General features: G+C 34.0%; 1 protein-coding gene across 2 annotated transcripts; it reads right to left on the bottom strand.

Moving 5' to 3' along the window:
* Nucleotides 1-4,049: 4,049 nt before the first annotated feature.
* Nucleotides 4,050-10,796, bottom strand: LOC107873725 (tRNA (guanine-N(7)-)-methyltransferase non-catalytic subunit wdr4). 2 transcript variants are annotated; one of them, XM_016720671.2, is made up of 10 exons: nt 10,615-10,796; nt 8,690-8,854; nt 7,287-7,467; nt 6,612-6,668; nt 6,448-6,518; nt 5,624-5,702; nt 5,344-5,400; nt 4,997-5,100; nt 4,838-4,898; nt 4,050-4,718 (listed from the first exon to the last, which is right to left on the bottom strand). In XM_016720671.2, exons 1-10 carry the CDS (start codon nt 10,746-10,748, stop codon nt 4,323-4,325), a joined length of 1,305 nt encoding a protein of 434 aa, XP_016576157.2. In that variant the 5' UTR covers nt 10,749-10,796; the 3' UTR covers nt 4,050-4,322. The 2 variants fall into 2 exon arrangements, with proteins under 2 accessions (XP_016576157.2, XP_016576159.2); XM_016720673.2 differs by having other exon boundaries at nt 8,690-8,849; nt 10,615-10,751.
* Between the last annotated feature and the right edge of the window lie 1,316 nt (nt 10,797-12,112).

The raw sequence follows: 12,112 nt of genomic DNA, 5'->3' as shown, positions 1-12,112 counted from the left end.
ATAGTAGCAACTTTCGAGAAGACAAATATACGAAGAAGAAAAGCCAACCAGATTCCGGAAGCAACTCAAACCAACTTCATTAAGTGCAGGAACTTCAGCTCGTTTGATAAAAAACTTGTCGAGATAATGGAAGAACTTCAAAAGCCACTTGACCATAAGTTTATGAGATTGGCATCTTTTCTCAAGCTCCTTCAACAAGAATTCGTCGTGCTTCTTTTTCAGAGAAGGCAAAACCTTGTAAAGCAAATGAATGCTGGTTAACGTTGCTGTCTGGAATAGCGCGCAAAACAATGAGATCGAGATGGACAATAGGCCAAAGGTTCTTACAATAGTAAGGATGTAATCTTCTACTGCTTCTGTGTACTTATCGTACAGTTCCTGAGAGTAATCGTGGGGCGCTTTCTGAGTACACATGTTATAGATAGTGCTACGCTTCAAATTAAGGAGAACTTACTTTGTTCGAAACCATTACAAGCTAAGAGGACGAGACAAATATGGAAAGGACAATGTAGAAAGAAGGCATGCGCGAGGAATGCTAAAAGGATACGTGTAGAGCATCACGTACTCGTCTGAGGTGAATGTTACCGGTTCTCCTTCTACGATTATTTTTAACTTATTAAGTCCTTTCTGAACGCATTCCATTCCTTCCTCCAACGGGATAGTCTTCTCCTCAGTCTCCTCCATCTCGGAAAATTCTTGTTAACACGATCTATTTACAAAGAAAATGAACAATTATTAAGTATCGAAACAAAATGAGTCCACATGTAGCAATACAAATATAGACGATTCATGTTAACCGATCAGATGCAGATCTAGCCCTTTACAGCAAGTTCAACCGAATCTAGTACTTTCGACACAGACCATGTACACACATGTAAATTGCAAAGAAATGAACATTATTTAAGTGTCGCAACAAAATGAGTCCACATGTAGCAACACAAATATAGACGATTCATGTTAACCGATTAGATGCAGAGCCAGCCCTTTACAGCCAGTTCAACCGAACATAGTACTTTCGACTCAAACCATTTATACATACAACAACAACAACAACAACAATATACTAGCGTACCACAAAGTGGGATCTGGGGAGGGTAAAGTGTACGCAGTTCATACCACTACCTCAGATGAATAGAGAGGTTGTTTCCGATAGACCTCCGGCTCAGGAAAAACACCAGTATAACAAACAAAAAAATAAAAACAAACAACAGAATGATACAAGAAACAAGACACTCATAGATTAATACTATAAAGTATCTATCCGAAATCAAAAACACCACCAATATTAAACTACAAGACACATGCATAACACTATGACTATAGGCACGACAACACACAAAATTCTTTTCTATCAGGTATTGGATTCTGAACCCATAGTTTCAAAAGTACACTGAGTTCAATCCAATTCTAAATCCTAGATTCGCCTCTGGTATTTGAGTAATTGTTAATGAATAAGCAAAACAAGTTCAATTGACCTAGTACTTTCGACTCATGTATAGACATGTAAAAAGAAAACAATTCTAAAACTCCACCAGAATTTCAACAAATATTAGATTCTGAACTCATAATATCAAATTCTGAATTTGTAATATCAAAAAACTCAGTGAGTTCAGTTCTGATGAAAACTTCAAAACCTAGATCCGCCTACGCTATTCGAGTAATTGTTAAACCAAAACACATTAAAACCATGTATAGACATGTAAGAATTTCTAAAAATCACTACAAATCAACAAATATTATAGATTCTGAACTCGTAATTTCAAAAGTTCAGTGAGTTCAGTTCTAATAAAAATATCAAATCCTAAATCCGCCTCTAGTATTCGAATAATTGTTAAAGCAAAACGAGTTCAACCGAACCTAGTATATCAACTCAAACTATGCATAGACATGCATAAATTTCTAAGAATTCACTAAAATCTCAACAAATATTACATTCTGATCTCGTAATTTCAAAAGTTCATTTCGAATAAAAACATCAAATAATATTACATTCAATTCAATCCATGCATAGAGATGCAAAATTTTCTTAAAAAAACCACTAAAATCTCAACAAATATACTAGATTCTAAGCTCGTAATTCCAAAATTTCACTTATAATAAAAACTTCAAATCCTAGACTCGTAGAAATTGTTTAAAAGACAAGAAAAAAGTTCAAAAGTCCATGTATCGCTAAAAAATCACTAGAATTTCAACAAATACTAGATTCTAAACTCGTAAATCCAAAATTTCACTTATAATAAAAACTTCAAATCCTAGACTTGTAGAAATTATTTAAAAGACAGAGAAAAAGTTCAAAAGTGCATGTATAGACATGTAAGAATTTCTAAAAATCACTACAATTTCAACAAATACTAGATTCTAAACTCGTAATTCCAAAATTTCAGCTATAATAAAACTTCAAATTCTAGACTCGGAGAAATTGTTTAAAAGTCAAGAAAAAAGTTCAAAAGTCCATGTATAGACATGTAAAAATTTCTAAAAATCACTACAATTTCAACAAATATTAGATTCTTAACTCATTATTTCAAAAGTTCAGTGAGTTCAGTTATAATAAAAAAAATCAAATCCTAGATCCCCTCAAAAACATCAACAAACATCTAGTAATTCAGCTCAATCCTATTACATTTCTAATAAAAACATCAAATCCTAGTACATTCCACTCAAAACCATACATAGACATGCAGAAATTTCTAAAAATCCACTAAAAATCACCATAAATATTAGATTCTGAACTGTAATTTCAAAAGTTCAAATCCTAAATTCGTAAAATTTGTTTAAAATACAAGAAAAAAGCTTCAAATGAAACACGAAAGCATACTGGTGCTAACGGGAGCAAATTTGAATGAGAATATTTGAAATTGCGAAAGTATTAAGACAATAATATGCAGATCGATCTGAGAAATGAATGCAATAAATAAAACATGAATCCGAATACAAAGGTTCAGTGTATGAATTTCCACAAAGAAATTGAGCTATTCTAAAGGATAAGATGTGGAATTCCTTGTAATTCTTATAGTTTTATTTACGCTTCACATACTAACTAACTTAACTGTCAGTTATTACTTAAAAAAAAGTAATGCTATTTAAAATACTGATTTATTTATTTTTGAATGAATGGGTCAAAACTCAAAAGCACATTCTAAAATATCTTTGATTTTTCAAGTTTCATACCTGAACTATTAGAGGTGTGAGTTTTCTAACCTGAAATATCGTCAACTATTTATCAAAGCACACCTCAACTATTAGTTTTTCACTTTTACCACCTGAAATATCGCAATCGTTAACAATTAATAATTGAAGTCTGTTTTGATAAATATTTGGTGATAGATCGTGTGTAACTGATAGTGGAGGCACAAAACTCAAAAAATCATAATATTTTATGTGTATTTGATCATTAACTCTTAATTTTTTTTGAAATTTTTAAAAATTTCAATTTATTTATTTTAGAATTTTCGAGTTTCATACCTGAACTATTAGATGTATGAGTTTTCTAACCTGAAGTATCGACAACTATTTATCAAAACACACCTCAACTATCAGTTTTTCACTTTTAACACCTAAAATATCGTCATCATTCAAGCAGGAAAAGTAAACAATGGATAATTAAAGTGTGTTTTGATAAATATTCAATGATATTTCAAATAATAAACTCATTTGTACCTAATAGTGCAAATGCAAAACTCAAAAAATCAAAATACTTTAGATGTATTTGACCATTAACTCTTTATTTTATTTATTTTTTTGAAATTTTCAAAAATTTCTACTTCTAAGAGTAATGTCTTTTATCACTATCATTTTTCTTTTGGGTAATATAAATTTTGTTTTAACTATTACATAGTCATTTATGGTGAGAATTTTAAATGGGAATAAGACAATACCAAATTAAATGGGATAAGGTGAGATGACCATAATTAAGTTTGGATTAGATTTATATAGGACTTGGTTGATGGCAAAAATTTATATCATCAACCAAACGCAATATAAATCTAATCTCGACTTTAATCCTGACATATCTCACCTTATTCCACGTACTAATTGACCACTGAAGATATAAAAAAAAGACACTATTATTATAAAAAATTTTAATATGTGCCTCACAAAATTATTGCAATATCAAAAGTAGCAATGCAGACAATATCATATCACAAATTTTGACTAAAAGCATAACAAAAACTACATCACAGCAAGGCGAAATTTGATATCTTTCATCATCTGAACTTGTCTACGAGCACGAGCTGGAAGGAGACCTTGCTCATCGTTGGCAGCAAATCAACTCGACCAGCCTACCAGCGCCAGATATCAGGTAACTTTGTCCACCGATCTCATTTTTTCTTGTTTACTTTCTTGTCGTTCCTCCCTCGCTTTCTAAACTCGCGATTTTCTGAAGGGTACTGCTTCTTGATTAATAGATTACACATTGCTGTTTTCACTGCTTCTGCAGCTGTTGATAATGCATCTTTGTCAATGAAAGAACTCCCTTGCAACGTTTGAAGGAGTTGTTCACCGCCTTGTAAATCTTTATCTTCTAAGACATGCGTCTCTTGCTCAACGGAGTCCTGGTTGCTCTCGCAGAAACCATAGAGAACCTTCACGCGAGCTAAAGGTGATGTATCGGAAGCATATAGAGTCGATGCGCCCATGACCATCCATAATTGATTTGATGAAGAGGCAGCAGCTAAGCTTGTGGGAATAAAAGTCTCCCCGGGAATTGGAACCACCTGGAGTTTACATCGAAGGGAAAAGGTTAACCAAATACGAGCAGCACTGGCCGATGAAATTTTGAAAGACACAAAATCTAAATAGATTTCCGTGACTCAGAGAAAGTAAAAGAACCTACTCTTGCAAAATGAAGAGATTTAGCTGAAAGATCGCAGCTCAAAAGCACAACTCCTGCATAGCTATAGTGCAAAGGAAAAAGGTATTATGATTCAAGAACAATTCCATGGAGCCCTTTAAAGGATGAAAAGGCAACACGTTGACATAACGAGAGACTTACCTCTGAATGGCCACAGCAATTAATGATCCACCGGGAGTGGCAGAGAGATCGGAGACAGCCAGCAAACTGTCATCTATTCCTTCTTTCGACTGTAATAGTTCTGTCTTCACAATCGTAGAGAAGATTAAGAACTACGCTAAACATGAAAGCTCAAATACAGGTTCTCATTTCAACACCGGAAAGGTAGAGGGTAACCGCATGATTGTGGATTGGAAATCAGCCAAATCATATTTCTGATGACGAATTATTTTCTAGCGAGAGATTCAATAAGCCAATTGTTATTGTGATGGCGAGAAGAAACTAAACTAAACCTATCAAATATCTCAGTCCAAAAGAGATGAAGCTACCTCTCCGACATGACAGTTATCAAGAAGAAAACCACAAGTGAAGTCCCACAAGCGTACCTGGAAACGAGAAAAGAGCATAACGGCTACATGATATTACAACTCCTTAGAGTATATGCTTCAAGGTAGATGGAAAATGAATACAAAATTACAAGCTCATATAAGCCTTTTAAAGTGTTAGTTTATTGATTAATTTCATTTAATTAGGAACTTAAAAAAATTATTTGCAGTTACTCTGCCAATTCATTTTAAAAGCACAAATTCATTTTAAAATTTTACTCACAGTTGAATCGCCACCTCCCGAAAGCAAATACCACTGCTGGGAATCCTTACTGCAGATGAAGGCAAGGCAAGAAACAAACCTGACAATCGAGAAATAACAAATGAGCCATCATAACCAGCTAGTGTTGTCGTCAAAAATAGAATTTCCTCCTGTGAAAATGCATGCTGAAGTTCAAAACACAACAAATACTTTCATCTCTCTTTATTTGTGCTTCAATTATTTTCTTTTAAGACGAGGGAGGGGAGGACGAATAGAATTTTGAACTGTCGTTGACTGGAAGGCAACAAAACGCATTTTTTATATCCAAAAAAAGATAAGTCAACAAGGGTACCGACGTAGAAACACAGCTAACAGTAGCACATCCCCACCCCCCACTCCCACGCAAGGATTATGTCTAACTAATAGAACCGCGTAAAATTTGTGTCTTCTTTATTTGCGTTAGTCACTGTTTATTTGCTTTCGTTATTGTCTACTTCCGCACCACCCAGATTCCCTAACCTATAAAACGTGTAAAAGGAGAATAAATTCGGAAAATACACATAAAAATGCTCCAGCGACACTGTTTCTGCATGGTATAGATAATTTAATCAGATGTACAAGTCGGACGACACAAAAAATGACAACCTAAATCGTCCTGGTCGACTTATCCTGGTCAAATGTCAAGATTGGCTTTTACCGATAATGACAAGAAACTGTCACTAGATTTTAACAATTTTAGCAGTATAACCAACATTTCAACAGAAAACGACTATTCTGGCTCAGCTTGATTATCAAAACTGAGGGTATTCGGAGTTCGGACCACCCAAGTTTCAAGAAATTCTTACTCTGTATGGCCAAGGCAAAAGCTTTGAATCTCGTGAGCTCCATCTGATGGCTTTTCTGGGAACACAGAGACCTGTAATTATGACCCATAAGAAATCTTGATGTTAGCTGGAGGTCATCAAGAAATCTTACTAAGATTCATGGTTAATAAGAAGCATGACATTACTCGGATTTTGAAGTCTCGATCGGCACTAATAACGTATCGTCCGTCAGGTGAAAACTCCTGCATGATGGAAAATTCTATTTGAGCAAAAACGAACTAGCTTTTGAAACAAGAGGCCTTGATTATGGAATCAAACTAATTTGGTAGAGAAAGTGTTATGTGATATGGCGAGCTAGGAATACGCTAAACTTAATCTTATATGAAGTAATCATAGACGATAAGAGTATCATGGTCTAGTCACCAGAAAGATAACGCTTTATACTTGACTGGCAGGATGGACAACGCTTGCAACAAATTGTGCAAGAGATGTGCATCGAGACAGTAGATCATTATCCATAATATTTGTGTAGAAGAGTCGAGCGATGAATGCCATTGCCAGAACAGTGTATATGAAAACACAATTTCCGTAGAAAACTGCTTACAAGGACCAATCATGAGCTAAGTTGCTCCGACTCACCAAAAATGTTGCCATACTCGTGTCGGATCCTCCAAAAATGCGCTACTTTTGAAGAATCCGACATGCACCTAATAGCATTTTTAAAGAGTTCGAGCAACATAGATCATGAGTACCGTAGCAATATCTGAGTAAACCGCTAACCCTCATATATATAGGATACAAAAATTGACTCATCGAAAACTAAAGCAATTCACATGAAGAGGAAAGGAAAAGAAACATACCAGACTAGTAATGATGCTGCAATAGTGGGCAAGAATCGGGACTGCCTTCTTATCGGGCAGAGTTTGATTTTCATGATAACCTTCTATTTCAACTGCATAAATTACACCAAATTTATCCGCGAAAGCTACAAAACGACCGTCATTACTGATGGCAACAGCAGTAACTCTCTTCTCGGATGACCTATTAAAACCATAGCCGTTAGAGACATGTCTACTTGCAATGAGGAAAATCCAAAACAAAAAAAGGAAGGGAAAGAAGAAGAACAAATTTCTGCAGTTGCCAATGCAACCAATAATAATCAGGAAAAAAAATTACATAATAAACAGACATCCACTAACAAAAACATGTTCTGACGCAGAAAATTTACATATTTTGACAAGGTTAGATGAAATATTATTATCTGCTAACAGTAGCATGTAACATGATATTAGTCATTAATTTCACGTGATTTTGACAAATATATATCATTTGAAAATATCTTATGATTATGAAAATTGTATAAACATCTGCAAAATTCAAAATAGATAGGCATCCAGTATCCTTCTGAACCATGGCCAAGGTTGCTATGACACACTCCAACTTCACAGGAGTCCTATTACCCCCTTGAACTCAATTTTAGCGTATTTTTGTCACCCTTTTGTGATGACGTGGCACCTTTATTACATAAAATTGGCCCAATTCAAAGGTGCCACGTCAGGTAAAACGGTTGACAAAAGGTGTCACGTCAGCTAAAAAGGTTGACAAAAATACACTAAAACTTAGTTCGGGGGGTAATAGAACCCCTGTGAAGTTGGAGTGTGTCGTAGAAAATTTGGTCATAGCTCAGGAGGGTACTATATGCTTTACTCCATTCAAAATGATAGGTTATTATTCGAACTTAAATTTTGGAAAAACAAGAGCATGGGTTAGATGAACTAACATGTTTTTGCTGCCATCTATTACACTTTATTTCCTCTTAATTAAGCTAGATATGAAGTATAGATATTTTTTTGGTGGTCATATACATTCTGCCAATTATTTTTTTTTACAAATGTAAGCAAATTAATTACTTCTTTTCAGGACCGACACGTCTAGCGGAAACAGCCTCTCTACTTCATCTGAGGTAGTGGTATGGTCTGCATACACTCCACCCTACCCTACCCACCCCAGACTCCACTATGTGGGAATACACTGGGTATGTTGTTGTTTACAGGACCGACACCTAATGTTAATTTAAAAGCTTAACTATGTTACTAAATGTTGCTTGGATTCTTCATTAATGTTGATGGTTGCATGTCGGATCCTCCAAAAGTAGTGCATTTTGTAGGATACGACACAAATGCGCCAACATTTTTTGAGAGTCCGGGCAGCATACTGTTAAGTATATCTAAACAAAAGCAGAGCTTGAACATCAGAAACTTACACCGAACTTATGCACCGCCAAGAATCAGTAGCCCAAATCTTAACAAGTTTGTCATCTCCAGCAGATACAAAGAGCTTGCCTTCAGCACCATACCGAATTGCTCTTATTGAATACTTATGCATGTGCACTCCTGAATCATCCACCAATGAAACCGAACAACCTTCTCTGCATCAAATTTGCGGAGTATAATATACAATCCAGCTGTAAATTGTAAGTCTTTGACAGTTATATGCCAATATTAGAATAACATCGGCCCCCAAATGAACCGCTAATATATAAAGGATTCCTCCCATTTTTGACCAGAAACATAAAAAATTCTCCTTTGGCTGTTGTTTTAAAAACTTAAATACCCAAAAAAAAAGAAAAAAATCTAATCTACAGTAAAGTCGTTAGAAACTTTTCTTTAAATTGTATTGAAACTCTTAAACTTTCTTATGACTGTTAAATAAGTTGTTTCAGCTTCAAAACTCAGACTAATGGACACAGTCAGCTACCGTTTCCACTTAAATATTAGACTCAGTGCACAATCAGGTCTTGAACTAGTGATGTCGACCTACAATGTGCACAATCGAGTCTCGGACTAGTGATGTGGACCTACAACACATTTATGCTGTAGAAAAAAAGCTCCTTTTGTAAAATCTCTATCAAAACGAGAGCAAGTCTGCTTCAACTAAGAACCCCGTTTTCAATATCTTTTGAAGGAAACAAGGAGACAGGGACAGACATACATTAAAGTTATTTTCTCCAGTTATATATACACTTGAAAAGTTATAATATACATTTTATACATCCACTATACAGTTCCATTTTATATGACACTATCATCAGTCCATCCCAAAAAAGTTAGACAACTTTTTATATGTGAAAGCACGCACAAGTAAAAGTGGAAGGAGGGAGTATGAATTAGTCCTTCAGTTCCGCTGTATTTGTGTTACTTTCTTTTTTACTTCCTTCGTTAAAAATTACTTGTCACATCCATTAAGAAAATAATGATTGACATAGTGATGTTACCATACCAACCCTGTTAATTGATGTTTAGTATATTATGTCTTGAAAATGGTTTAAAGAACAAACAATTAATGCTAATGGTAAAACAATTTATTTATTTTTTTGTGGCTTTTTCTTGATATGTAGAAAATGATAAGTAAAAATGAAAATAAAAAATCGAAGTAATTTTGAACGAACAAGGATAAAATACATATAAATTGGTAAATTGTCCCTTTTTTTTTTAAACTAGACAAGTAAAAGTCGACACAAGTAAAAGTGGGCGTGGGGGAGTATGATTACTCTTCCAGTTTCAAGTTTCAATTTATTTGTCCTGCTTTCCTTGTTAGCACGTTTAAAAAAAAAACGTATATTTACTCCCTCTGTCCATCTTAACTTATTCATTTTTCTAATTTGAGATATCCAACAATACTTGTCCGATTTATAAAACCAATCGATAATTTACTTATTTTTATCCATTTTACCCTTGTATTAAATACAATACATCTCTCATTGCATTTTTTCGAAGCAAAAAATTTATTATATTCAAAAAGTGATATAGTAAAATCACCATTCTATTTATTGCTTATTTATTAAGGTATGCATAACGTCTATCGGAAACAGCTCTCTACTTCTTCGAAAGTAGCGGTATGGACCGTGTACATTTTATCCTCTCCAGATCCCACTTGATGGGATTACACTGGGTTTGTTATTGTTGTTGTTGTGGTTAAGGTATGCATAAGTCAAAAGTGGACAAGTATTTATGGACAGAGGGAGTACTTTTTTGTCAGCTTTTTAATTTCAGCTCAAGGACATTTTGGTATATTCTTTGTATCTTTAATTCAAAAATATACATACAAACTTACTTTCTTAAACTTTGTGTCAAGTTATAAATCAGAAAAAATAAATTAAAACGGAGACAGTAACTGTAACTGACTTACTGAAGATTAAAGACACGGAGATTCAAGCCAACTGCGACAGCAACTGATTTGTGAGCTGGATGAACTGCAATTAATGCAGGAGCAACCTCGGATTCACGAATTTGTTCACAATCTTCCATGTTTGTTTCCTCCATTTGTTGTTAAAGACTAGGGTTTAAGGTTTTTGCAAATTTATTTAAGTAGTACTAGTAAATTAGTGGTAGTGTTAGTTAAAGTCTTGTTATTTTTTGGACTGGCCCATTTGTTGGTAATATTGTAGATCAGCTTAGTGGCCCATAAATCTTGGCCCATGAGCAATTTTTTAAAACAAAAAAATATAGAAAAAATAAGATAAACATATACCTTAAATTATCATATTTACATAAATTTTCATCCTTACTTTGTAGTAACAAAAATCTCAACTAATTATATATCTTCGGTGAATATATCGGAGAGCTAATTATGTATCTCGACAGACCCAAAATCGAGAAAGATGTATCGAAAGCTAATTATGTATCTTTATAAAGAAAAAATGTATTTTCATTAGATGCACAATGTATTTTGACAGACCGAAAATTGAAAAAAATACATCGGGAGTTAATTATGTATCTTTACTAAGAAAAAAGTGTATCTTCGTTGGATATATCGGGAGCTAATCATGTATCCCGACAGATTCAAAATGGAATTTAATTATGTAAAATGTTAAAATTTTATGTAATTAAGCTCCAAACTGTAAAGATTTGTGTTATTTGTCCTTTATTTTTTAATGGATATGTTATTGTGTTATTGCATGTGTATTTTCTTGTATGTCAAGCTGAGGATCTAGCGAAACAAGTAACTTAACTAGTTATAAGTTGCTATTTTACTGTGTTATTTGACTTGTTATACATGCATACATATATATATATATATATATATATATATATGTATATATATATATATAATACAGTTTGTATTTTGAGAGTCAAACGGTTTAATTTAGACTGAATGTGGGCATGTAGTACATTCCTTTTGTCGTTCCCTTCGATCCTGCTTTGATTGCACTTCTTCCTAGCCAAAATTCTACCGAAAACAATCCCTCTACCCTATCAAAATTGAGAAAAGGTAAGTGTACAGTGTACATCCAACCCTCCCCAAAGAAAATTACAATGAATATGTCATTGTTGGAAGACGACGAGATACCTTTGAAACTAACAAATTCACACCAATAGATAGTGAAGGATAGCAATAACAACAATAACTATGCCTCCGTCTCAAATAAATAGAGGTCAACTATGAATCCTCACTAACCATATTACTTCATTCAAATTCATATCAAGTTACAAACACTTAAACAACAAGAACAGTAACTACGCCTTAGTCTCAAACAAGTCGACGTCGACGTCAGTTATGAATCTTCACTAACCATATTACTCCATTTAAATTCATATCAAGTTACAAACACACAAACAACAATAACAACAATAATTACGCCTCAGTCTCAAACAAGTCGAGGTCAGCTAAAAATCCTCACTAACCA

This window comes from Capsicum annuum, chromosome 6 (genome assembly GCF_002878395.1).
Source record: "Capsicum annuum cultivar UCD-10X-F1 chromosome 6, UCD10Xv1.1, whole genome shotgun sequence".
Lineage (NCBI taxonomy): Eukaryota > Viridiplantae > Streptophyta > Magnoliopsida > Solanales > Solanaceae > Capsicum > Capsicum annuum.
The sequence above is the reverse complement of the archived record's forward strand: the minus strand, read 5'-3'. Positions and strand labels throughout refer to the sequence as shown.

Bases quoted from the DNA above. Each gene is read 5' to 3' on its own strand.
- LOC107873725 (XM_016720671.2), bottom strand. From the start codon at position 10,748: ATGGAGGAAACAAACATGGAAGATTGTGAACAAATTCGTGAATCCGAG. The intron at 6,669-7,286 runs GTATGTTTCTTT...TCCATCATGCAG, and splicing joins GCAGCATCATTACTAGTCTG to GAGTTTTCACCTGACGGACG. The intron at 4,719-4,837 runs GTAGGTTCTTTT...TGTAAACTCCAG, and splicing joins AATCTCTTCATTTTGCAAGA to GTGGTTCCAATTCCCGGGGA.